The 27,266-nt window shown below is 41.6% G+C and overlaps 1 protein-coding gene across 1 annotated transcript in view; it reads right to left on the bottom strand.

The window, feature by feature from the left end:
* Nucleotides 1-234: 234 nt before the first annotated feature.
* The window catches only part of PDE6D (phosphodiesterase 6D), a 61,612-nt gene continuing 34,580 nt past the window's right edge, over nt 235-27,266 (bottom strand). Inside the window, exons 2-5 of the mRNA XM_086335476.1 lie at nt 4,703-4,791; nt 4,044-4,169; nt 2,991-3,096; nt 235-817 (exon numbers count right to left, since the gene is read on the bottom strand). Of these exons, the coding sequence (XP_086191602.1) occupies nt 736-817; nt 2,991-3,096; nt 4,044-4,169; nt 4,703-4,791 (403 nt within the window). The 3' untranslated portion in view covers nt 235-735. The remainder of the gene's footprint in view (nt 818-2,990; nt 3,097-4,043; nt 4,170-4,702; nt 4,792-27,266) is intronic.

Genomic DNA, 27,266 nt, shown 5'->3' with positions numbered 1-27,266 from the left:
ATACCACATCTAAAAGACAAATGTCAAGGTCACGGGTCTTGCTCAAGTGTGTTGTACGTTCTTGGAAAGCAGTGACTGAAGCACTCAGGAACTGCAAGATCTATCAGTTCTCTCTGGAGCAAAACAGAGCTGTGATCCTACAGTCTGATAAATGTCTTTCTTCCCATCATGGAGCCAGGTTCACATTCCAAAAAAAGGAGAAATGAAAGAAGTGTCATGCTAAAGACGTAGGAATATTTTAATTAACATGTTTTAATTAATTATGTAATAATAATAATATCAGTCTATTTTACAAGTTAAATGTATGAGAATGTATGAAATAGAAACAGTAGGAAAAAACTAAATGTGGGTCAGGAACATGAAGTTTTCCAAAACCAGGGGCCAAAAGAAGATGTGTTGCCTGCAGGGCCCAAAGAGGAGGCAGGGAGGGTGATGGGAACAGCTCGTGGTGTGTGTCTGTCCCTGGGGCTACTCCAGGAAGGAGTCGAGGCATGCCCTCTGCCCTGGTCTGGGACTGGGAGTTTATACTCTGGTCAACGGAAGATGGTGGCTTGAGAGAAAAAAGCCATCTGGTTACCTACACAGAGCTGGTCCCCTGGTGGCTGCAGGTGGGTTTTGCCGTAGAAGGAATCAGGGGTGAAAGTGCCAAAAATCAAAGGTGTAGAGGAAAAAAGTAAACAGTTTCCTCCATCCCCCTAAAAAAATGAATTCTTGAAATGCACACACATTCTTCTCTCAAACGTAGAAAAGCCTCACTCTGGATGTGCTTACGAGAAGATCGTCATCAAAAAACTTTGTCTCTATGATAACATTTCCACTGTAAGTCAGAAGAGAGGGCAGAAGAGTGAGCGTGTTAGCAACAGATTTCATTTCCACAAAGTAGTTTCAATCTAGGTCTACTGGGCCCGTGGACATGCACTCACCTATATAACCTTGGCTTGGGGATATTAAGATCACATGGGATTAGACATCTCACATGACCTTTTAATTTATGTGATGAGGTTCATCTTCTTCAAGTTTAGAAATTATAAGAGGGAGCATGTCTTAACCCACAGTACACCCAAGGCCCTCTGAGTGCTCTGCATGCAGAGGTGCCTATAAATACGACTTTCTGATTCACATGAAAACCTGAGACCGCAGGGGTGGTATCTTTTCTTATAAAACTCACTCTGGTGGAAGCTGTGGGTTGGCCTGTCCTGCATCTTTCTCCTCACTTTGGGTAACAACACTCTGTTCTTCTCTTGGGGGAACCCCTATCTCCAGTCCATGGTCAGTCAAGTGGCCCCTCCCTTGACTGACAAAAAGGCAGGCACAGGATATAATTTGAACCAATCAGAATCTCTCCTCTGAGCAAAATCCTTCCCATGGCTGCTCCTTGAGGAATCCATGATTCCTGCCACCTGCATCCTCTGACTGCTCAGGTCTGAGCCCTACCCTTTCAACTCTGTCCTATAAGCCAGAGTCAGTTTCTGTGGCTTACGGCTCAATAACCCCAAACGATACACCTGTATTGTACGCAGTGTACAATTTCATTCTTGGTGGGTATGTCAGTGTTTCCAAATCAAACTCCTCTTGAACTGAGTTAAAAGCAAGAGTGGTGCTATTCTGGGGTTCTAAAAAGTAAGACAACTTAAATAACCTGAATATATTATCATAGACTTGCTGGTGTTAGCACCTGAAAGAAATCAGGCCTGGCCAAGAAGTCAAGTAAGGGTTAACAAAATCTAAAAAATGCCCATCTACTTATGACACTGTACTTTCCCAGGGTAGTTAATATCTACCAGATGCATTTTTGCTGGTAATTAATTATAAAAAAATGGGTAAATAAGGAACTCAAAATCTGACTGATTAAATATAAATTTATATTATTTTAGTTTATACTATTATATATAGTATTTTATAGTTTATACTATTATGTAAATAAAAATCTATCCAAGATATAAAATAAAAAAACCTCTATTTACAAATTCAATGTGGTTTTCATAAAGGACCTGTTTAAAGAGGTGATCCAATATCACACAATTATCTATCTGTGTACATGATCTGCTACCAGGCAATACTTCTAAAACCTTTAAAAGACTAAAATCTTTTCCCAAGAGAAAATGGTAGGTGGGCAGTGACTGACTGATTTGGGGGACAAAGGACAAACTATTCTTTGAGCAGGAAGCAAATTTATAAAAATGGTAAGTGAGTCTCTGAAAAACTACAATCAAACATTATCCTCTAAAACAGAATTAGGACTTTTCCAGATTCTGCTGAGGGTCAAATGAAGTACATAGTATCAGGAGTTTGATAGTCAGGAAAGGGAGCAAATTAGCATAGATTTAATTTATGTTATGTGCTAGTTTTCTTCCATACGATCTCATTTTATCCTTACTCTACCTCTGTGAGACAGGATTATTAATTCTCCGTTTAGAGAAGAGAGTAAGGCCCAGAGAAATAAAGTACATAGCCAAGGTTACACTGCTGCTGCTGCTTCTCCTGCTAAGTTGCTTCAGTCGTCTCCGACTCTGTGCGACCCCATAGACGGCAGCGCACCAGGCCCCACTCACTGTCCCTGGGATTCTCCAGGCAAGAACACTGGAGTGGGTTGCCATTTCCTTCTCCAATGCATGAAAGTGAAAAGTGAAAGTGAAGTCACTCAGTTGCGTCTGACCCTTAGCGACCCCATGGACTATAGCCCACCAGGTCCCTCCGTCCGTGGGATTCTCCAGGCAAGAGTACTGGAGTGGGGTGCCATTGCCCTCACTAGTCAGGGTTAATCAGGAATTTAGTCTAAAGGTCTAGTCTGAAGTTTTTAATTCTTTCCACTCTATCATACTGTCTTTTCATGTGACTGAAGCCAGTAAGCTGTAACCTTGGATACCCTGGATACTCTTACCCCTGTTCTCAACCTAGGTTGCCTGCCTGCTGAACGGAACCATGCGTCCCATGTGCCTGGACTTGCTGCTTCAGGACACCTCCACCGTCCCTGCGGCCCGATCACTCACGTTAGCACGCTGGCTGGCATCATCTGGGACTCGGGCGCGGCCTCTATCAGGGACTGCCAGGTGTTTGTTGAGTTAGGGATCACAAAGCCAAACTCGAAGAACCATTCTGAAGGAAGAAGGAAAAGTGGGTGAGCTGGAGCCCTGGGCAGAGTCTCTGGGCTCTGTGTCCCTATCCTTTTGAGCAAGCCTTTTCCTACCCCTGCTGCTAAGTTGCTTCAGTTGTATCTGACTCTTTGCGACTCCATAGATGGCAGCCCATCAGGCTCCACCGTCCCTGGGATTCTCCAGGCAAGAACACTGGAGCGGGTTGCTATTTCCTTCTCCAATGCATGAAAGTGAAAGTGAAGTCGCTCAGTCGTGCCCGACTCTTAGCGACTCCATGGACTGCAGCCTACCAGGCTCCTCCATCCATGGGATTTTCCAGGCAAGAGTACTGGAGTGGGTTGCCATTTCCTACCCCAGGAACCACCAATGAAGCCATCAGAAACCTCCCAGGCCAGAGGCCACAAGAAAGGACATGGAAGCCCCCTGAACCACACCAGAGGTCTGCTCCTATGCTCTGAGATCTAAAGCACTAGGACCAGCAGCATTTTCTTATAAGTAGGCTAGATGTAAATTATACACAGAGGCACAGAACAGGCCTTTTCACTTGTTACTTCAGATCTAAGACACAGAGTGCACTTTTATACTCTTACACATGGTGAAGAAAACTCACTGCAGGGTGCCCTTGCCAGTGGAATCTGTATGTGACAGTATAGAGAGCACTGTACCAGGGCCTAACCAGCAGCTTCCTCGTGACCACATCAGTGAAAAGCCAGCACCACCCCCAGGCCCTCCAGGGTCGGTAATCCTCTCACTGGGCTCAGAGCCCCTCACAGTTGCCAGCTTTGTTTCTGCTTTTTGCCCAAGCTCCCAATCTCCCAGGGTGTAGGAACCCTATCCAAGCTGAGTTGCAAAATGGATGTTATCAAAGCAGGGCTTTAGTTCCCTGAGTCTTGACTTCTGCCCCTGTCACCCTAAGCCCAGATACGAGGCATGTAGGCAGCAGAATACCTTCCAGACATTGCCCTTTGAAGTAGACTTTTTGTTCCAGGCGGAATTTTTCCATTTGCTCTGCTGAAGAGAAGTTCAGTTCTCGAGACACTGCCTTGCATTTGAGGATTTTCTTGGGAACACGGGCTGGTAAAGAAAAAGAAATACTGAAACCATTTCTGGGAGCTTCTTAGAGATGATTTAGAGCATATCTTATCTATGCTAAATCTCAGAGAATGCCTCGGTAACAGAGTTATACTTTTTGATTAAAGGCAGAGGTCCCAAACTGGTCCAATGCATCTGACTGAAAGATCTTCAAGGAACACCAGATTTAGTGCACCGAAAGGCCTTACCCAGCCCCTCTTATCAGGAAGGAGGCTGAATGGGAGCCTTCTTTCTAGTCTGTCCTGTCGGTTTTAACCCCTTGGTTTTTCTTTTATTTCAGGATGATAAAAAATCAAGATCTTACTTTATATCTTTGGGTAAGTTTTAATGCTAAAATTTCAGCACAGAGTTGGTTTTGGGAAGTAGGAGAAGGCACTAGAAATCTCAGCATCACGTGGATGGACGTGCTGTGCCTGTAGAGGCCTGTCCACTGGTGGTGCTGTGTCAACTCAGCTCCCTGACTCCCCAGGCCTGCTCTGCGTCGTCAGCCCTGTGCAGAAAAGGGTGGAAAGTACCTTCGTGCTCCACGCCAGGGACTGACAGGTCTTCTGTTCCTTGCCAAAGTATCTTCCCTGTCTCAGCATCCCGAAGGTTCATCCAATTTCTGATCAAGTATATTAAGGAAAAAGAAGACCCTAAAGCCGCCTACTTCGTCCTCCAGGTGTCTCAAATGTGCTCCTATTGACTCCTGTTTACTTCTCAGCAAGCTGGCCTGACTGCTAAGTGCCAAGAAAGCAAATATAAATGTGGAAGAGAGTGCAGAAGACATCTAAAGGAAGATGCAGAGACCCAGGGGAGATATTTTTATCTGCAACATGAGAGCTCACAGATGGTACACGTCTAGCAATTGCAAGAAAGAGGTAGAAAATGAACAGTGCAAAATTTTAAATTTTCCAACAGAAACTGACCAGCTGAGATAAAAAGACCTGAAGAAATAGGTATGAGAAAAATCCCAGGACATGACTCATGGAGATAGCCCTACAGTGAAAATCACTGTCCACAAGCGTTACTAACAAATCCAGACCTTTCAAGCAATGCTTTTTTTTGGCTGTGCCACTTAGCTTCTAGGATTTTAGTTCCCTGACTAGGGATTGAACTTGGGCCCAGCAGTGAAAGCATAGAGTCCTAACTACTGCCAAAGAGTTTCCTCAAGTAGCCTTCCTACCCCTTCACAATCAATATAAAGTCATTTATTTTTAAATTGGCAATAAAATTATCAAGTTTATATTTTTAAAAAATGGTACAAAAAACCCTTCACTTTGTATTCCAAATGGTAAGCCCCGGGCCTCAATCTCAGGAAAGCCAGGGTCTGAGATTGGAATTTGTCTGTCCTCCTTGCTGGAGCCTGGTCCGTGAAGGACATCATAACCACAGGCAAAAGGGAGTCCCCTCGGCTCTGTCCGAGTTAAGTAGCTGCTGCAAAGGAAGCCAATGGGCTGTCTGGGTTAGGCTGTTCCCCTAGCCTGCTGCTGCTGCTGCTAAGTCGCTTCAGTCGTGTCCGACTCTGTGCGACCCCATAGACGGCCTCCTACCAGGCTCCTCTGTCCCTGGGATTCTCCAGGCAAGAACACTGGAGTGGGTTGCCATTTCCTCCTCCAACGCATGAACGTGAAAAGTGAAAGTGAAATTGCTCAGTCATGTCCGACTCTTAGCGACCCCATGGACTGCAGCCCACCAGGCTCCTCCGTCCATGGATTTTCCAGGCGAGAGTACTGGAGTGGGGTGCCATTGAGACCATTAAAGTCAAAGCTGAGATATCAATCTGGGAGGCTGGCAGGCAGAGACCAGCAGGGAGCCTAAGGAGGTCACATGGGCTCAGCAGTCTTTACACTTACAAATTTCCTAGCTGTTGTTTCCTGCAGGAGAAGTGGGAAGGCAGGGACAAGGGATCTATCAAGTCCATTAACCTGGGAGCAGGAAGAGCTGCTAAGTAGACCTTGGCCTCCTCAAGCTGGGCACAGGACACCCAAAGGTCACGGGGATGATATCAAACTGCTGTGGGATGTTCTCAGGACAAGCCTAGCCTAGGCAGCAAGAGGGGAGAGGCGTCAAGCTTGCCATACCATCTGTTTGCTATGTAGAAAAACCCAATGGGGACTCACTTAGTCCTCACCCCAACGATCTACGATTCTCTGAGGGCCTGAGCAGAAAACAAGTTTCCCAATGACGTGGGAAGATCACATTTCTATTACAATTCATTGCAAGTAGGCAAATGTCTCTTACCTAATTTTTAGCCTGCGTGCATGCTAAGTCACTTCAGTCACGGTCAACTCTTTGCCACCCTATGGATCTTAGCCTGACAGCCTCCTTTGTCCATGGAATTCTCCAGGCAAGAATACTGGAGTGGGTTCCCCCTGCCTTCCTCCCAACCCAGGGATCAAAAGCACATCTCCCGCATCTCCTGCATTGGCAGGTAGGTTCTTTACCACCATTTTGAGGTTATATAATACCCTCATTTCCAGTTCCCTACTTCCTGAGAGATACATGCATATATGTACATACATGTGACACATAAAAATACATTTGGAACACATAAAATGACTGAATGTTCACAGGTGCCTCAGTCTGAAACATCCCGAACCTGAACTTCAAGCACCTCATCCCTGGTCTACTTTAACATGCCTGGTTATTCTGGGCCTCAAGGCAATGGCTTCACAAACATCACTTTAACAGTAAACAGCCCATTCCCAAGACAGAGACACAGAAACAGTGACCCTACATCTCCAGCATTTACAGATGACTGTCTCAGGTGGCATCTCTTTGAGTCAACATGAAGGAGTACAACATAGACAGAGATGGAAGTTAGCCATCGAGCTGAACACATGAAGAGCTTAACTGAAGGCTGCATTCCAAAGAAGTCAGCTTCCAAGACCAAAATGACCTCTGCTGTTCCCTCCTATTGTCAGGTCAGGGACAATAAGCTGTGAGAACTGGGACCCTGCCCCTGGGACTGCCCCAGTCCCCTGGGATGAAAGACAAAGTTGAGAGATACTCTTAGAAAGAAAAAAAGGCAAAAGGATAGAAAATGAGAGTAAAGATACAAAAACTGGACGCCAGTACAAGAGGCCCAACATCTAGCTAATATAACTTTGAGAAAGAAGAGAAAAAAACAAGGAGAGGAAGTCATCAAAAAAATGAATTCAAGAAAATGTCCCAGATTGAAAAGGTCCAGCAAGGGCCTGAATCGCATCACTGTGAACTTGCAGAACATCAAGGTTAAAAGACAAGCTTCCAGAAGGAAAATGAGTTGTTACCGAAAAGGTCAAAATCAGAACGCATAAGACTTTTCAACAGGGACTCTGGAGGACAGAAAAAAATGGAGCAGTGCCTTTAAAATTCTTAAAGAAATGATTCCTAAAACTAATAAACCTTTACTTTCTCAAGAAACTAATAGTAACACACTCCTTCAAAATGACAGGGAAGACCAAGGAAGAGGATAACATGGAATCCAGGAAGCAAGAGATCTAAAACAAGAAACAGCAAAGGGGTCCTCAGAGTGATGGTGAAGGAGACCCCAAGACAAGAGCTCCTTAACAGGCCTGGAGGGCGACTGGTTCAGGGTCCAGACAAGAGCAAGCCATAACACTCATGGAGACGTTTAAGAAGATGAAATTAAAAACAACAAAAACAAAAAGATGAAATTCATATATCTGATGTGTTTATATGAAAAGAGGGTTGATTCAATTAGGGGAGGTTTGGGGGTCAAATTAGTGAGAAGTATAGAAAATTTAAGCAAATTAAAAAAAACAATTATTAGCATCAGGGAAAAATTAAATGTAGTACTGGAGAAAGGAGTAGTCACAGCATACTACACAGCTTCATCGCAGTGCTGAAAAAGTGATGATAAAAACACAGATCATAGGTTCAACACAATTATCCTGGGAGGATGGGAAAAGAAGAGAATGTGTGTGTGACTAAGAGTAAAGTATTGAGACAGAAAAAAACTCATTTTCATCATGGAAAGTCGATAAATAATGTTTAAAAGGGAAACATTAAGATATAACCACAGTGCACTATTTGGAAATATCAAGATAAACACCAAATAAATCAGTTAGAAAGAAGTGAAAATAGTTTTCTGGAGTTCTTGCCTGGAGAATCAATCCCAGGGACGGGGAAGCCTGGTGGGCTCCTGTCTATGGGGTCGCAGAGTCGGACACGACTGAAGTGACTTAGCAGCAGCAGCAGGGAGTAGAAAATCGCAGTGTGAGCAATGAAATGCTCTTCGTCTTTAGAAACCAGGGAGAACTATGACTCTATGTGAAGTATACATACAACTCTGATAAAAATAAAGACTAAGTTTAAAAAAGATAGTCCCAAGTTTTTTTTGTTTGTTTTTGTTTTTAAAAACAATGAACAAAGCATTAAAGGAAAAGAAAATTAATATTCTTCATGCATGGCTGAGCCTGAAAAAGATTGTTAATATTTGTAAAGAGACTGAGCTCCAGACAAATACAGTTGATAGTTTATATGTCTCCCCCCCCCACCCCCGGCTGTCTAGCAACCAAACCTTCTTCCCAACCAGCACCCTGCAGCCTCCTTTCCCCTGTGGGAGGCAGTGAGTGCTTTGCACTATAGCAACTAGGATTCAGCTTCTTCTCTCCTAGTCACGGTGCAGCTGGGGGCAAGCATATGACCTAGGCTGGGACACCCGGGGCCCTGAAGCTGTTGTCACACAAAGATTTGAGTAAAAGCCAGCAGTTCCTCAGGGTAGGGCAGCAGGTTGTGCCAACCTGATGCTTCCTGAAGTGTGTCCCTTGTCCCTCTGACTGCCAGTCAGTTCTGAAGCAGCAGAAAGCCTCTGAGAGTCTTTTCCATGGGTTGGGTAGTTTGCAGTGCAGAACTCTGAACAACACAGTTGATGAGCATCATTATGTATGGAATAGTTCCACATTTAACCCTCTGGAGAGACTCTAAGTTTTGCTGCTATATAAAAAAGGTCACAAAAGAGAACCAAGGGTTATCCAGTAGTGTGCCCCAAATGTGATTGGTACCTAAACCTCCCATGCCTTTGACCTGCTTGGGCACTGTCCTTGGACATGCACCCACCACTGCTTTGAAGTTGTGTTGGTTGTGCTCCTCTCCTCTCAGTGTGCGAAATCCTAACAAATTCTCCTGCAACCTCATTATATCTCTTGATACAGTTGCTCTGTTGCACCTACGTGGTTTTCTCACCTCTTTCATATTTCTACATTCCACTTTTTAATTTTAGCAACTGAATCTAAAAGCAAGTTAAACGTATCCACACTTGCTTAGGCCATATCCTAAAAAGTGTAAACGGTGACAGATTTTCTTTTCTTGGGCTCCAAAATCACTGTGGATGGTGACTGCAGCCACGGAATTAAAAGATGTTTGCTCCTTGGAAGGAAAGCTATGACAAACCTAGATAGCATATTAAAAAGCAGAGACATCACTTTGCCAACAAAGGTCCATAGAGTCAAAGCTATGGTTTTTCCAGTATTCATGTACACATGTAAGAGTTGGACCATAAAGAAGGCTGAGTATCAAAGAAATGATGCTTTCAAATTGTGGTGCTGGAGAAGACTCTTGAGAGTCCCTTGGACAGCAAGGAGATCCAACCTGTCCATCCTAAAGGAAATCAGTCATGAGTATTCACTGGAAGGACTGATGCTGAAACGAAGAGCCGACTCATTGGAAAAGACCCTGATGCTGGTAAAGAATAAGGGCAGGAGGAGAAGGGGGTGACAGAGGATGAGATGGTTGGATGGCATCACCGACTCAATGGACATGAGTTTGAGCAAACTCTGTGAGACAGTGAAGGACAGGGAAGCCTGGTGTTCATGGGGGTTGCAAAGAGTCGGACACAAATCTGCGACTGAACAACAACATACATATACTTACCCATTCTAGAGTCTCCGTGTATTAAGAGAAAGCTTCCCCAACTGGAGAAATAAAACAGGCACTACTGCTCTAGCAAGTCCATACTGAACTCAGATCTAAACAGAACTGCCTTAGACATTTAAGCCCAAGGTTTTCAGAAGACACAGTACTCATTCAACCTGCAGTGTACATGCTTTTCATTCTTTTCCTGCAGATAGTCTCTTATGTACTAATATAGCCACAATGGACACCAGCCTTTCTTAAATAAGAGAACTAAAATTATTTCTAAATTTCCAGGCTCACAATGCAAGTAGGACATTCTAGCAAAACTACTATAAGAAAAGCCTTGGGGAAGGAGTTCTCCTCACAAAGCAACAGATGGATCAGACCTAGTAGCTTCTAGAAAAAGCATTACTGTCCCTGACCCAGGTCAGCAAACAAAAGCCTGGGACCACGACATACTCTTCAATCTGTCAGGGGATAAAAAGAAAATAGCCTTAAATTATTCTGTCTGATAGTTAGTAGATAGTGAATTTGTTTCCTCCATTTTATAAGGCAGAGAGGCTGCTAAAAACATATAGCTTAATTCCTTAATGTAAACATCTCTTCTCTTTATAAATAATCAGATTAAGGATTTAATTAATATTGGGGAAAATATAGTAAAAAAAAAAAGTATCTTCGGCCACTTCAACAATTAGGCATTTCCTGTATGTACCCTAATCTGGAATATTATTTACTAGTGTCTATATCATATGTTCATTTCATAATCCTAAACCTGTGACATTTTAGCCCCAATAAATAATACAAAAAGCTTCCCAGGTAGCAGAGAGGTAAAGAATCCATCTGCCAATGCAGGAGACATGGGTTTGATCCCTGGGTTGGGAAGATCCTCTGGAGGAGGAAATGGCAACCCGCTCCATTATTCTTGCCTGGGGAATCCCATGGACAGAGCAGCCTGGTGGGCCACAGTCCAAGGGGTCGCAAAGAGTCGAACAAGACTAAGCAATTGAGCACATACATACACACACCCCCACACATACAACACAAAATCAGAGAAATACAAACAGAGCTCCATTCAAAGATACTGGGGTGAAGGTTACTTAGAGACCCTCCAAGTTCTGTGATTTTAGGGGTGAAAAGAAAGGCTCTTAGCTCATTATAGAGATGCAGTCATTTTTGTTGTTGTTGTTAGTCAGACACTAAGTCATGTCTGACTCTTTGCGATCCCATTGACTATAGCCCACCAGGCTCCTCTGTCCATGGGATTCCCCAGGCAAGAATACTGGAGTGGGTTGCCATTTCCTCCTCCAGGGGACTGTCTTGACCCAGGGATCGAACCCACATCTCCTGTGGAGTCATTTGGGAACAGCTTTCTAAATCATAAAAATACAAATCCATGATACCCTATCAGTAAAAAGAAATAAAAATGATTGAGGAAAGTGTCTTAAAATAATAACAATGAGAAAAGCTGGTCCACAAAAGAAGAAGCATATTTGCCTAAAAATGTTGGAAATGAAAGATAAGCTCTTATGACCGATCATCATCTGGCTGAAAACATTTTTTAACAGCTTTTTGCCAACGAGATTTTTAAAAGAAAAAAGAATGTGAGTTTTAAGGCTCAAAGTTCAAGTCACTTCCTATCTTGAGAGAAGAGGATTAGGTGGACAAGCTTTAAGGAGCGGGGGCTGGAGGACTATTTATAAATACCACCTTCTGGGTCAGCCAGGTCTTTTCTCATTTAAAAGCTCCCTGGTGATTTATATATGAGATGAGCACAGAGGAACGCTCCTTTACTAAGGGAAGCCTCTGCTGGGGAAGAGGGGTTGTCCCTGGTACCTCTATATTTGGAACCAGGCACCCAAAAGGAGATGCACTCTCACATGTAAAATAAAAGCATCTTAAAAAGAAGCTTCAGAACAAAAGCAATAGTTTGTAATGTATCAGGCTTTACGAAAGTTAACAGAGGAAATAAACTAAGAGAAACTATGGAAGAATGAGACGTTTGGTTCAACGTGACAGTTGCATAAGTCCTCTGATGTTTTAAAGAACAGACATGGTCTGGTATGAATTAGATGCAGTCCAATGTAGGAGCTGGGGACAGTCCTGAGGTACAGAAGGCAGTGGAGGTGCAGAGGTGGTAGTGGAGTGGGAAGGGAGCGTGTGGGGGTTGGAAGAAACCAGTTAGATGAGTGGTTGTGGTAGTGGTTTAGTTGCTAGGTCGTGTCCAACTCCTGCGATCCCGTGGACTGTAGCCTGCCAGGCTCCTCTGTCCATGGGATTCTCCAGGCAAGAATACTGGACATGAACAGGGTACTAGGTAAATTTCTCCTAGAGATGTCAGTTCAGGAACTGGGATACAAAGACTTAAAATACTTCATAACAATCATCTATAGAAGCATTTTGGAAGAGTACATTGAGTCTTGTGGGTCTTAATTAGTTTTAAATGGAAATAGTAAACATTAATTTTTGATTAATTACTGAATAAGATGAACATTCATTATTATACTGTATATATAATATACATTGTATTAACAACATTAATATGCTGAACAGAACAGACTTACTGGACATGCCAGTATCTCACTGGCCAGTTAAGGGAGGGAAAAATGAGGGACATTAAGGCAAGGCAAGGTAATAGAGAGGGAATGAGGAAGGCAAAGAGGGGAAAGAGGAAAGAAACACAGAACACACAAGAACAGGAAAAGGGACTCGAGGGAGAGAGCTAAAGAAGGAAAAAAAAAGCCCATATAAACGCAGAACCAAGAGATAGGGTGAGGACAGAAGGGAACAGAGAGGAAGAGGTTCGGCAAGTTGAGAGGTCAGTTCTAGTTTTTTCTACTTTAATATTGCACCATAGAGCGTTTTGGTTAATGACTTTCACAGAATGGTTTGAAATTGATGGGTGGAGAAGGAAACAGCAATCCAACCATTAAGCCCCTCTGAATTGGCTGATTCATAGTTTTCTGGAATTTATTATCCAAACTGTGGTTACCAGTGGCGAGAGGGTATGTTGAGGGGCAATACAAGAGTACATGAAGAGGAAGTACAAACTATTAGCTATAAAATAAGCTACAAGGATATATTGAACAACATGGGGAATACAGCCATATTTTATAGTAACTATAAATGGAGTATAGCTTCCCTGGTGGCTCAGATGGTAAAGAACCTGTCTGCAATGCAGGAGACCTGGGTCAAGAAGGTCCCCTGGAGACAGGAATGGCTACCACTCCAGTATTCTTGCCTGGAGAATCCCATGGACAGAGGAGCCTGGTGGGCTACCGTCCACGGGGTTGGTTGCAAAGAGCTGGACACGAGTCAGCAACTAACACTTTCATAAATGGAGTATAACCTTTAAAAATTGTGAATTACAATATATTATACATCTGCAACTTATCTAATATTGTCCAGCAACTATATTAAAAAAAAAACAACTGTGGTATTTTCAAGAATGAAAGAGTTGCTTACTGGGAGGTACACTTAAGTGAGTTGGTTCATACAAGAGCTTAAAAAGTGCCTGGGCATTTAGTTAGCCATGTGTTAGCTATTATTATTATCACTATTATTGCTTATCATTTCCAACCTGGCCTCCTTGCTTCCAGTCTCCTTTTTATAAATTTATTTTTTGCCACACAGAGTCTTCATTGCTTTGTGTGGGCTTTCTTTACTTGCGGTGAATGGGAACTACTCTTCATTGTGGTGCTCGGGCTTTTCATTGCAGTGGTTTCTCTTGTTGCACAGCACAGGCTCTAGGTGCAAGGGCTTCAGCAGCTGTGGCACATGGGCTTAGTTGCCCCAGAACATGTGGAATCTTCCCAGATCAGGGATTGAACCCGTGTCCCCTGCACTGGCAGGCAGATTCTTAACCACTGGACCACCAGGGAAGTTCTGTTTCCATTCTTGCCTCCTCCTCAAACCCATTCTCACAGATGGAAGTGGTTTTTTAGAACTGTAAATCAGATGTCAATCCCCATTTTTTCCTTTGCACTTAGGAAAAAAAAAAGTCCTTTGTGTAGTTTCCAGGGTCCCCCAGTTGCTATGTTCTGCTCCCACAGTCTCTTCTCCCTGCTTTTGTCCTGACTCTTCACACCCTCAGGTCCTGGCTTCAGTGCCACCTCCTCAAAGACACCTGGGACCACTCGGTTTCCAGCAGTTTCTAAAATCAGATCTGCCTGACTCCTGGGTCAAGGTTTCTTCTTGCCCCAAGGCCAACACCTGGCCACAGCTGGCTTCCCAGAAGCAGAGGATTTGTGGTATCTTCATCTCCCCTGAAAAAAAGGCTAAATACCCCTCCACCTTTGTGTGTTGCTCTCTTGGTAAAAAACCTTCAATGGATCCTCCCAGACTGATGCAGGGCTCCCCATATATCTGATTTCAAACTATCATTCATTCAATAAAAGCTTACTGACAACCTACTGTGTGCCGAAGACTGACATCAAAGTCACATGTGAAAAAAATCTAGGCAATGTTGTTTCATAAAAAGTGACAGGTGACCCACTCCAGTATTCTTGCCTGGAAAAGTCCATGGACAGAGGAGCCTGGTGGGTTGCAGTCCATGGGGTTACATGATTGACCATGTGTGCATCAGGGTGGAGGGAGATGTGTTGGTAGCAATAAACTGGTAGAACTAAAAAAAAAAAAAAGTGATAGGTGGAGGGAAATAATAGTTCTAAATTAATATTATTTTATTAAAATTATGATCTTAAATATGCATGCAAAAATATTTCATCCACATCCCTTTTTAAAATATTTTTTCATTGGAAAGATAAGAAATTGCCTTATACTCAGGGTCACCATATATTTAGGCATTATTCTGATAATTTTGTGGGTTTTCTTTACTTAAAACCAAAAAATTTACTCACTTCCTTAAAGATAATTCATACTCAAGCTGGATAATCTGCAATGATACTGAGATAATTCTCTAATGATATTAACTGCAACCCTGATACCAATCTAAGGATGGAAGATACATAAGATTTCAATTCACAGCAATTCACCAAGAAGGGAATTGGCTTATCAAGTGTTATTCTATTCTAGCCCTTTTTTTTAAAAAAATAAACTTTAAATTTTAGTTTTAGACTTACAGAAAAGCTGTAAGATAGTAGAGTTCTCATATACCCAACACCAGTTTCCCTTTATATAAACATCTTATGTTTGCTGCAACTTATGAACCAACACTGATACATTAACATTAATTAAAGTCCTGGGTTCAATCCCTGGATTGGGAAGATTCACTGGAGAAGGGAAAGGCTACCCACTCCAGTATTCTGGCCTGGAGAATTCCACAGACCGTATAGTCCATGGGGTCGCAGAGTCAGACATGACTGAGCGACTTTCACTTCACTTCATAGTTTCTTCAGATTTCCTTAGTTTTTATGCAATGTCCTTTTTCTGTCCCAGGATCCCATTCAGGAATCCACATTACATTTAGTTGTCGTGTCTCCTGAAGTTCTTTTTTTTTAAACAATAACTTTTATTTATTTATTTTGGTTGTGCCACTATGTAGCATGCAGGATCTTAGTTCCCCATCCAGGGATTGAACTGGTGTCCCCTGCATTGGGAACACCGAGTCTTAACCACTGGACCACCAGGGAAATCCCTTGAAACTCTTCTTGGCTGTGAGAATTTCTCAGACCTTCCTTGTTTTTGGTGACCTTGACAGTGTTGAGAACTGGTTAGGTATTTCCTGGATGTCCATCAACTGGGGTTTGTCTGATGTTTTTTCTTATGATTAGACTGGAGTTGTGGGTTTTGAGGAGGAAGACCACTGAAGTAAAGGGCCATTTCCATCATATCATGTCAAGGGTACATAATGTCAACATGACTTATCACTGTTGATGCTGACCTCAATTGCCTGGCTGAGGTAGTATTTGTTAGCCTTCTCCATTGTACACAATCATTTCCCCTTCTTTCCATATTGTACTCTTAGAAATAAGTCACTGTATGCAGCATGAATTAAGGGGTGGGGAGTTATACTCCATGTCCCAGTGGGAAGAATAACTAGATGAATTATCTGGAACTCTGCAATGGAGATTTGTCTTTTTTCCTATTTATTTTAAAATCAAATTATTTATTTATATCAGTTCAGTTGGTTTTATTATCAAATAACTGTGCTCTGATACCTAAATGATCTATCTACATGAAAATATTTCAACACTAAGCAATTTGTTTAAAAATATTTAAGACGGGATTTCCTTGGTGGTCCAGTGGCTAAGACTCAGCTGTCTCAATGAAGAGGGCCTGTGTTCCATCCCTGGTCAAGGACTAGATCCCACACGCTGCAACTAAGAGTTTGCATGCCTCAGCTAAGACTTGGCTCAGCCAAATAAATAATACAAGTAAGTAAATATTTAAAAAAAAATATTTAAGATGTTCACCTGTTAAGTCTCAGGGATTCATTTGGATTGTAGAGGGGAAGACAGACACCACAGGGTATATTAGTATACAGTAACAAGGAAAAGCTGAGACAGAGGAAAACAAAATTGGTTTGGAGCAGAACACCTGGATGAGAGTCCAATTTCTACCATATAATATTTGTGTGATCTTAGATTAAGTCATTTATCCTGCCCAAGTTTTAGTTTGTCAACTACTGATAATACTTTAACCCTTAAGGTTACTGCAGGATTATATGAAATACCTATAAAAATGGTTTATAAACTGATAAACTTGATACAGGGCTTCCCAGAAGGCACCATGATAAAGAATCCACATGCCAATGCAGGAGACACAAGAGATGTGGGTTCAGTCTCTGGGTCGGGAAGAACCCCTGGAGTAGGAAATGATAACCTGCTCCAGTATTCTTGCCCGGAAAACTGCATGGACAGAGGAGCCTGGGGGGCCACAGTCCATGGGGGTCACAAAGAGTCAGACAAGACTGAGCACACACACAAACTTGATACAAAAGTATGACATTATTATATCATAATTATTCAGGACTGGAAAAAGAAAAAAAAAGGAAGCAACGTCTTCTGAGCTATTTCACATTCTCTAATAAAAGCACATTATCTTAAAATGCTATATAATCTTCAACAAGGGAAAAATTACAAGTTAGTTATATGAATTAATGTTTGATTTTGGTTTATCCACTCAAAACCTTATAATTCCTAGAAAATCTCTTGCTGTCCTTTTTGTTGCTCATATATTAATCAGCATTTCTTTTCCCACCTTCATCTGTTTAAATGTACATATGTGTGCTTAGTTGCTCAGTTGTGTCTCTTTGTGACCTCAAGGACTATAGCCCACCAGGCTCCTCTGTCCATGGAATTTTCCAGGCAAGAATACTGGAGCAGGTTGCCATTTCCTACTCCAGGGTATCTTCCTGACCCAGGGATCGAGCCCAGGGATCATCTCTTGGGTCTCCTGCATTGGCAGGTGGATTCTTTACCACTGTGCTACCTGGGAAGCCCGTTTAAGAGTATCAGTTCAGTTCAGTTCAGTCGCTCAGTCGTGTCCGACTCTTTGTGACCCCATGAATTGCAGCACGCCAGGCCTCCCTGTCCATCACCAACTCCCGGAGTTTACTCAGACTCACATCCATCGAGTCAGTGATGCCATCCAGCCATCTCATCCTCTGTCGTCCCCTTCTCCTCCTGCCCCCAATCCCTCCCAGCATCAGAGTCTTTTCCAATGAGTCAACTCTTCGCATGAGGTGGCCAAAGTACTGGAGTTTCAGCTTTAGCATCATTCCTTCCAAAGAAATCCCAGGGCTTATCTCCTTCAGAATGGACTGGTTGGATCGCCTTGCAGTCCAAGGGACTCTCAAGACTCTTCTCCAACACCACAGTTCAAAAGAATCAATTCTTCGGCGCTCCGCTTTCTTCACAGTCCAACTCTCACATCCATACATGATCACTGGAAAAACCATAGCCTTGACTAGACGGACCTTTGTTGGCAAAGTAATGTCTCTGCTTTTCAATATGCTGTCTAGGTTGGTTATAACTTTCCTTCCAAGGAGTAAGCGTCTTTTAATTTCATGGCTGCAGTCACCATCTGCAGTGATTTTGGAGCCCCCAAAAATAAAGTCTGCCACTGTTTCCCCATCTATTTCCCATGAAGTGATGGGACCGGATGCCATGATCTTCGTTTTCTGAATGTTGAGTTTTAAGCCAACTTTTTAAGTCTCCTCTTTCACCTTCATCAAGAGGCTTTTGAGTTCCTCTTCACTTTCTGCCATAAGGGTGGTGTCATCTGCATATCTGAGGTTATTGATATTTCTCCCAGCAATCTTGATTCCAGCTTGTGCTTCTTCCAGCCCAGCGTTTCTCATGATGTACTCTGCATATAAGTTAAATAAGCAGGGTGACAATATACAGCCTTGACGTACTCCTTTTCCTATTTGGAAACAGTCTGTTGTTCCAACTGTTGCTTCCTGACCTGCATACAAATTTCTCAAGAGGCAGGTCAGGTGGTCTGGTACTCCAATCTCTTTCAGAATTTTCCACAGTTTATTGTGATCCACACAGTCAAAGGCTTTGGCATAGTCAATAAAGCAGAAATAGATGTTTTTCTGGAACTCTCTTGCTTTTTCAATGATCCAGCGGATGTTGGCAATTTGATTTCTGGTTCCTCTGCCTTTTCTAAAACCAGCTTGAACAACTGAAGTTCACTGTTCATGTATTGCTGAAGCCTGGCTTGGAGAATTCTGAGCATTACTTTACTAGCGTGTGAGATGAGTGCAATTGTGCGGTAGTTTGAGCATTCTTTGGCATTGCCTTTCTTTGGATTGGAATGAAAACTGACCTTTTCCAGTCCTGTGGCCACGGCTGAGTTTTCCAAATTTGCTGGCATATTGAGTGCAGCACTTCACAGCATCATCTTTCAGGATTTGAAATAGCTCCACTGGAATTCCATCACCTCCACTAGCTTTGTTTGTAGTGATGCTTTCTAAGGCCCACTTGACTTCACATTCTAGGATGTCTGGCTCTAGATGAGTGATCACACCATCGTGATTATCTGGGTCATGAAGATCTTTTTTGTACAGTTCTTCTGTGTATTCTTGCCAACTCTTCTTAATATCTAATGCTTCTGTTAGGTCCATACCGTTTCTGTCCTTTATCGAGCCCATCTTTGCATGAAATGTTCCCTTGGTATCTCTAATTTTCTTGAAGAGATCTCTAGTCTTTCCCATTCTGTTGTTTTCCTCTATTTCTTTGCATTGATCACTGAAGAAGGCTTTATCTCTTCTTGCTATTCTTTGGAACTCTGCATTCAGATGCTTATATCTTTCTTTTTCTCCTTTGCTTTTCGCTTCTCTTCTTTTCACAGCTATTTGTAAGGCCTCCTCAGACAGCCATTTTGCTTTTTTGCATTTCTTTTCCATGGGGATGGTCTTCATCCCTGTCTCCTGTACAATGTCACGAACCTCAGTCCATAGTTCATCAGGCACTCTATCAGATCTAGGCCCTTAAATCTATTTCTCACTTCCACTGTGTAATCATAAGGGATTTGATTTAGGTCATACCTGAATGGTCTAGTGGTTTTCCCTACTTTCTTCAATTTAAGTCTGAATTTGGCAATAAGGAGTTCCTGATCTGAGCCACAGTCAGCTCCCGGTCTTGTTTTTGTTGACTATATAGAGCTTCTCCATCTTTGGCTGCAAAGAATATAATCAATCTGATTTTGGTGTTGACCATCTGGTGATGTCCATGTGTAGAGTCTTCTCTTGTGTTGTTGGAAGAGGGTGTTTGCTATGACCAGTGAATTTTCTTGGCAAAACTCTATCAGTCTTTGCCCTGCTTCATTCCGTATTCCAAGGCCAAATTTGCCTGTTACTCCAGGTGTTTCTTGACTTCCTACTTTTGCATTCCAGTCCCCTATAATGAAAAGGACATCTTTTTGGGGTGTTAGTTCTAAAAGGTCTTGTAGGTCTTCATAGAACCGTTCAACTTCAGCTTATTCAGCGTTACTGGTTGGGGCAGTAACTGGATTGGATTACTGTGATATTGAATGTTTTGCCTTGGAAATGAACAGAGATCATTCTGTCGTTTTTGAGATTGCATCCAAGTACTGCATTTCGAACTCTTTTGTTGACCATGATGGCTACTCCATTTCTTCTGAGGGATTCCTGCCTACAGTAGTAGATATAATGGTTATCTGAGTTAAATTCACCCATTCCAGTCCATTTTAGTTCGCTGATTCCTAGAACGTCGACGTTCACTCTTGCCATCTCTTGTTTGACCACTTCCAATTTGCTTGATTCACGGACCTGACATTCCAGGTTCCTATGCAATATTGCTCTTTACAGCATCGGACCTTGCTTCTATCACCAGTCACATCCACAACTGGGTATTGCTTTTGCTTTGGCTCCATCCCTTCATTCTTTCTGGAGTTATTTCTCCACTGATCTTCAGTAGCATATTGGGTACCTACTGACTTGGGGAGTTCCTCTTTCAGTATCCTATCATTTTGCCTTTTCATACTGTTCATGGGGTTCTCAAGGCAAGAATACTGAAGTGGTTTGCCATTCCCTTCTCCAGTGGACCACATTCTGTCAGACTTCTCCACCATGACCTGCCTGTCTTGGGTGGCCCCACGGATATGGCTTAGTTTCATTGAGTTAGACAAAGCTGTGGTCCTAGTGTGATTAGATTGACTAGTTTTCTGTGAGTATGGTTTCAGTGTGTCTGCCCTGATGCCCTCTTGCAACACCTACTGTCTTTCTTGGGTTTCTCTTACCTTGGACGTGGGGTATCTCTTCACGGCTGCTCCAGCAACGCGTAGCCGCTGCTCCTTACCTTAGACGAGGGGTATCTCCTCATTTAAGAGTATAGGTGAGACCTAAACCTACTTTATTGGAGAAGGAAATGGCAACCCACTCCAGTATTCTTGTCTAGAGAATCCCGTGGCCAGAGGAGCCTGGTGGGCTGCTGTCCATAGGGTTGCATAGAGTCGGACATGACTGATGTGACTTAGCATGCATGCATGCTTTGGAGAAGGAAATGGCAACCCACTCCAGTATTCTTGCCTGGAGAATCCCAGGGACAGAGAAGCCTGGTTGGCTGCTGTCCATAGGGTCGCACAGAGTCGGACACGACTAAAGTGACTTTTAGCAGCAGCAGCAAACCTACTTTATACTTGTAAATACATATATCCTAAATATTAGGTAGATAGAAAGCAGAAATTGTATTTAGGGGTTTTAATACTTTAACCTAAAAAAAAAATAAAGGCAGGGATGGCTCTCTTAGTTTTTCCATTTGAACTGAAACCTAACTTTTATTAATAACTCCTTCTGGTTTTCTGTTTGATTCACATTTTACACTGAGAGGGCTTCCCTAGTGGCTCAGACAGTAAAAAATCTGCCTGCAATGCAGGAGACCTGGGTTTGATTCCTGGGTCGGGAAGATCCCCCGGAAAAGGGAATGGCAACCCACTGCAGTGTTCTTGCCTGGAAAATTTCATGGACAGAGCCTGGTAGGCTACAGTCTATTGGATCTCAAAGAGTCGAACACACCTGAGCAACTAACACTTTCATTTTTCACTTTACACTGATATGTATTAACTAAAATTAAAAATTAGGTGATTTTTTTGAGAAAAGTCACTAGAAAATGATTTTTTCTTCTACTGTACTTGTTAAAGCTAGTTCTCTTGAGGTATTTTTTCTCCTGTATATTATTGATACAATAGTATGCCAACTAATTTCTCTCCTTCAATCTGCAGTCCATTGTTTTTTTATAGTGTGGTTTGATGATCTTGTTAAAAACACTGTTCCCAAGGCCTCATCTCAGTCTTAATCAGAATCTCTTCAGGTGAGGCCTAGCGATGCTCATTTTAAAAAGCAATTCTTATGTGCAATAAAGTTGAAGTACCATTTGTGTAGCCTTTACAATCTATGACTAGAGTTATACTTCTAAAGTACAAGGTGGATCATATCATTACTTCTTCAAAAAAATTTTTCAAAAGATTTTCACTGGTCCTAATTTTTTAGCTTGGTATTTAAAGTTCTTTACATTGTGCCCCAGCATCTCTCTTTCTGCTCAGTCTCCTTTCTGCTTCATATCCCTTTTGATCCCTTCCTGTACCCCATTCTTATCTAGGCACAGTGAGTATACTATGGCCCATACACCTCCAGGGGCCTCCCAGATGGCACTAGTGGTAAAGAACCCGCTTGCCAATACAAGGGACATAAGAGATGCAGGTTCGATCCCTGGGTCTGGAAGATCCTCTGGAGGAGGGCATGGCAATCCACTTCAGTATTCTTACCTAGAGAACCCTATGGACAGAGAAGCCTGCCAGGCTATGGTCCATAGGGTTGCAAAGAGTCAGACACAAATGAAGCAATCTAGCCTGCATGCACACGCACCTCTGTGCTCTCTGGTCAGCTTGGGTACTTGTCTGAAGTCTCTCATGAGAGGAGCCAGAAAGATCAAGAGAGTTGAGCTGCTTTTTGGGAACCAATCAAGTGTTATGATTACCACAAGGCCACACCAGACAAGCTGACAAAAGGAGACGGGAAGAAACCGGTCTTTAGCTCAGAGGACCCTTGTGGAGGCAATCATGACAGAGAAGCAGAGTAACAAAGACACAGTAATTATCATTGGCAGAGGCCGGCTATAATTGTCCCAGATGTACCAAATGTAGAGCAAAGGCCCCCAATCATCCCAAGAAAATCTCCCTAAAATATATCAAGTGTGACTAGTCTTTACTTCCATTACTGAGAGAAGGAAACACTCTTTGTGGCTTAAACACTCATTTATGCCATTTTCATATAATGCCATAAATGCTATAGAGCAAAACTTGTACCAAAGAACAGCAGTTTCTCATCATGTGATGAGACTAAGAAAAAAGCCATAAAGCAGAGCTGCTCAGTATCCTAACCAAAGCTGCACAGGCAAGAGGCAGCAGCCCAGGATTTGGAATGATGGTCAGACTCTGAAGCTTAAAATTCTTCCACTATTCTCACTGCCTCTCCATGACAGGGAGCAAATTTCTTTTCTTTTCCTTCAAAGATTAAAATCCACTCTTCTCTTACAATTTTTAAAACTACCATGGTTTTTTCTTAATGGGAGTTCCAAAAAACTTATTTTTAAAAAGACCCAGAAAAACTCTTAAGTCTTCAGCACTTCTAGACACACCAAACTGCTCAAGCCAATGGCAATTCCAGTTTCAGTCACTGGCTTCTACTCTAGGTGAAGCTGATTGCTCAGGAAACTGATTCACAGGTAGAACAGAGCTTTTAATTCTTTCAACCATTAATTCAGGTTTCCCTTATTTTTAGCTTATTCGTCCACATCCTGAGTTTTACTGTCTTTGGATGATGCAATTAAGGATGACTATTAGGCAACGGAAGAACAAATACAAGTTTTTAACAATGGATGAAAAGAAATATTTTGTATTCAGGGGAGAGAATGAGTCAAGAAATGTGGAGTATAAATGTACTTATTTACAAAACAGAGTCACAAGTGCAGAAAACAAACTTATGGTTAACAAGGGGGAAAAGAGGGGGGTGGAGGGGTAAATCAGGAGACCCAGATTGACACACACACACTGCTATATATAAAATACACAACTAGTAAGGACCTATTGTATAGCACAGGGAACTCTATACTCAGTACTCTGTAATGGCCTACATGAGAAGAGAATCTAAAAAAGAGTGGAGAGGGAGTTTCCTCATTGCCTAGTGGTTAGGATTCCAGGCTTGCCCAGCTGTGGCCCGGGTTCAATTCCTGATTGGGGAACCGAGATCCCAAAAGCTGTGAGATGTGGCAAAAAAAAAAAAAAACAAACCTAAAATAAAAAAATAAAAAGGAATGGCTATATGACTATATGTAACTGATTCACTTTGCTGTACAGCAGAAACTACTACAACATTGCAAATCAACTATACTCCACTTAAAAAAAAAAAAAAAAAGAAGTTCCACTCAGTAAGCAAATCAACTATACTCCACTTAAAAAAAAAAGTTCCACTCAGTAAACTTTAAATATTCCAATATTATCTATTTCACTTTTAGAAACTGTTGGTTCTTTTTTATTCTCGACTCATGTAAGAGATTTACAAATTAAAGATTATTTCCCTTTAAAAAAAAAAAGAAAGAAACGTTAAGTAAGGGACACTTACTTTGAGGCTATCAGCCCACTGTGGCTCCCTTTGCTTGGCAAAGCAATAAAGCTATCCTTTTCTACTTTACCTCATTCCCCCAAAAAAAGCTGAGTAAGGAGAAATAAAGATATTTATGTAAAACAAGCTATGATTCACACTTACTGGGTAAACACTAGAAACATTCCCTTTAAAGTCATAAGTAGGGCAGAGACATCTTCTAGCACCACTATTATTTACTGTATTCTGGAGGTACTAGACAACACAATTATAAGAGAAAGAAATAGGAAATATAAAAATTGGAAAAGAGAAAATAAAATAATCATTATGTGCCAGTGATATGGTTATTTATCTGGAAAACTGAAAAGAATCAAAAGAAAAGTTACTGTAAATAACAATAAAAGTAAGGCTGCTCGGCTCAAGCTCTATCAGAAAAAAACTCTAAATGCTACTGAGGGACACAAAAGAAATATTAAATAAATGGAAAAGCATACCCTAATTTTGGATGGAAAAAATTAATGCCATAGATTCATCCATAAATTTAATGCAATTCAGATAAATGTAAACTATAGGATTTTTTAAAAACCCGAAAACTGATCTTAAAATTCATATGGAAAGTACGAGAATCATCAGTAAAATCCTGAAGAATAACAAGAAAAAAGTAACAAGAAAGATATCCTTACAGATATTAAAACTTATAAAGTTATAACAACTAAAATAGTGTTGAATATGACTAGACAGATCAATGGAAGAGAAAAAAATCACATGGAATTCAGTACATATTAAAATTCTTAAAGAGTATTTTTAAAGAGATGGGAAAATTCTTAAAGAGATGGGAATACCAGACCACCTGACCTGCCTCCTGAGAAATCTGTATGCAGGTCAAGAAGCAACAGTTAGAACTGGACATGGAACAGACTGGTTCCAAATTGGGAAAGGAGTATGTCAAGGCTATATACTGTCGCCCTGTTTATTTAACTTATATGCTGAGTACATCATGAGAAATGCTGGGCTGGATGAAGCACAAGCTGGAATCAAGATTGGCGGGAGAAATATCAATAATCCCAGATATGCAGATGACACCACACTTAGGGCAGAAAGTGAAGAAGAACTAAAGAACCTCTTGATAAAAGTGAAAGAGAGTGAAAAAGTTGGCTTAAAACTCAACATTCAGAAAACGAAGATCATGGCATCTGGTCCCATCACTTCATGGCAAATAGATGGGGAAACAATGGAAACAGTGACAGACTTTATTATGGGGGGCTCCAAAATCACTGCAGATGGTGACTGCGGCCATAATATTAAAAGATGCTTGCTCCTTGGAAGAAAAGCTATGATAAACCTAGACAGCATATTAAAAAGCAGAGACATTACTTTGCCAACAAAGGTTTGTTTAGTCAAAACTATGGTTTTTCCATTAGTCATGTTTGGATGTGAGAGTTGGACTATAAAGACAGCTGAGCGCCAAAGAATTGATGCTTTTAAACTGTGGTGTTGGAGAAGACTCTTGAGAGTCCCTTGGACTGCAAGGAGATCCAACCAGGCCATCCTAAAGGAAATCAGTTCAGAATATTCATTGGAAGGACTGATGTTGAAGCTGAAACTCCAATACTTTGGCCACCTGATACAAAGAGCTGACTCATTTGAAAAGACCCTGATGTTGGGAAAGACTGAAGGCAGGAGGAGAAGGGGACAACAAAGGATGAAATGGTTGGATGGCATCACTGACTTGATGGACATGAGTTTGCACAAACTCCAAGAGTTGGTGATGGACAGGGAAGCCTGGCGTGCTACAGTCCATGGGGTCACAAAGAGTCGGACATGACTGAGTGACTGAACTGAACTGAATGTATTAACAGAAACATTTAAAATCAGTGGCAAAAAAAGATGGGACTATTGAATAAATAGTGTTAGGACAAAAGGGTGGTCATATAGAAAAAATTAAATCTCTACTTCACTCCTTCTATTAAAATGTACTTCAGACAGATCAAAGTTAAAAAAGAAAGAAAGGAAGGAAGGAGAAAAATACAAAGGGAAATATGGGGATCTTTTTTATAATGTAGGATTGGGAAAGGTGTGATATGATGAAAAATCCAGAAGCCTTTACATAAGTCTCTTCCTTCTCTGACCAAAACTGCAAACTGCCAGAAATCCTCATTTCTTCTGTCATTGTCTTATCCCTCCCATTTAGATCTTCTAGAGGCTTTTCTTTTAATACATAACGTATTCCTCCATCTGATTTTTTTAAAGAAAACACAGTTCAGCTTTTAACTGCAAAAGTTTTAGTTTTCACTGTATAACCTTTTATACTATTTGAAAACATTTTAATCTGTATATTATTTAAAAACAAAAGCACAAATAACTTCAATAAGAATCACTTCCTAATTCTTCACCAAAGAAGAGGCCTAATTTTTCATACCCTAGGTCACCTGAATTTCTTTCTCTGGAAGCTTTTCTCAGTAGTGAAGACTTGGCCCCGGCTCCCTCACTGCTCTAATATATGGTAACTTCTGCGGATAGAGAGGATTCCAGGAGGATCTATTGAATTTGATCAGATTAACCTTTGCAGCAGCTTCTGCCCCGGTCAGTTCTGGAGTCACTGGCTTCATAATGGCAGTGGTGTGCAGGCTACTTTAAAAAGAGGGGCAGAATAATCGCGTTACATGTGTGTATCTCCTGGCTAAGACAGACACTATAATCCACCATCTCTGAACGAATCAAGATTTAAAAATGAGCCTCTGCTTGCCAAATGGCTCTCCTGAATGCTTATTTTTGTCTTCCTCTGTCTGATTTTCTAGTACTTGCTCCTCATTATTCCTTTTATTCTGAACATTCACAGGCTTTTAGCAGCTGTTTTGTGTACTAGTTACAAATTTTCCCTAATTTGGTTTATGTACTTACTGAGGGCAGAGGTATTCCCACTCATTGAGTTGATAGCAAAAAATGGAAATCTTTGGCTATCGTGGCTTTTGCATCACATCAATCAGTAACTTTCCAGTGTGCCAAAAGTAATTAGCAAAAAAAAAAAAAAAAATTGGGGGGTGGGGTGGGGTAATAGGGCTAAGTAGAATGAACAAGATTTTGCTTCCAAATTATTAAGTCTAGGGTACTCTGTATAAGGACAGTCAACATTAGTTTTCATAGAGTATGTTTTCTTAGAAAGGATTTTTCTTTTAGGATAATGCCTGAATTAAGGCTTTAAAAGGGACTAA

This window comes from Bos grunniens, chromosome 2 (assembly GCF_055505025.1).
Source record: "Bos grunniens cultivar Pamir isolate PY7600 chromosome 2, Bosgru_T2T1.0, whole genome shotgun sequence".
Taxonomy (NCBI): Eukaryota; Metazoa; Chordata; class Mammalia; order Artiodactyla; family Bovidae; genus Bos; species Bos grunniens.
This window is presented reverse-complemented; position numbering and strand designations above follow the sequence as displayed.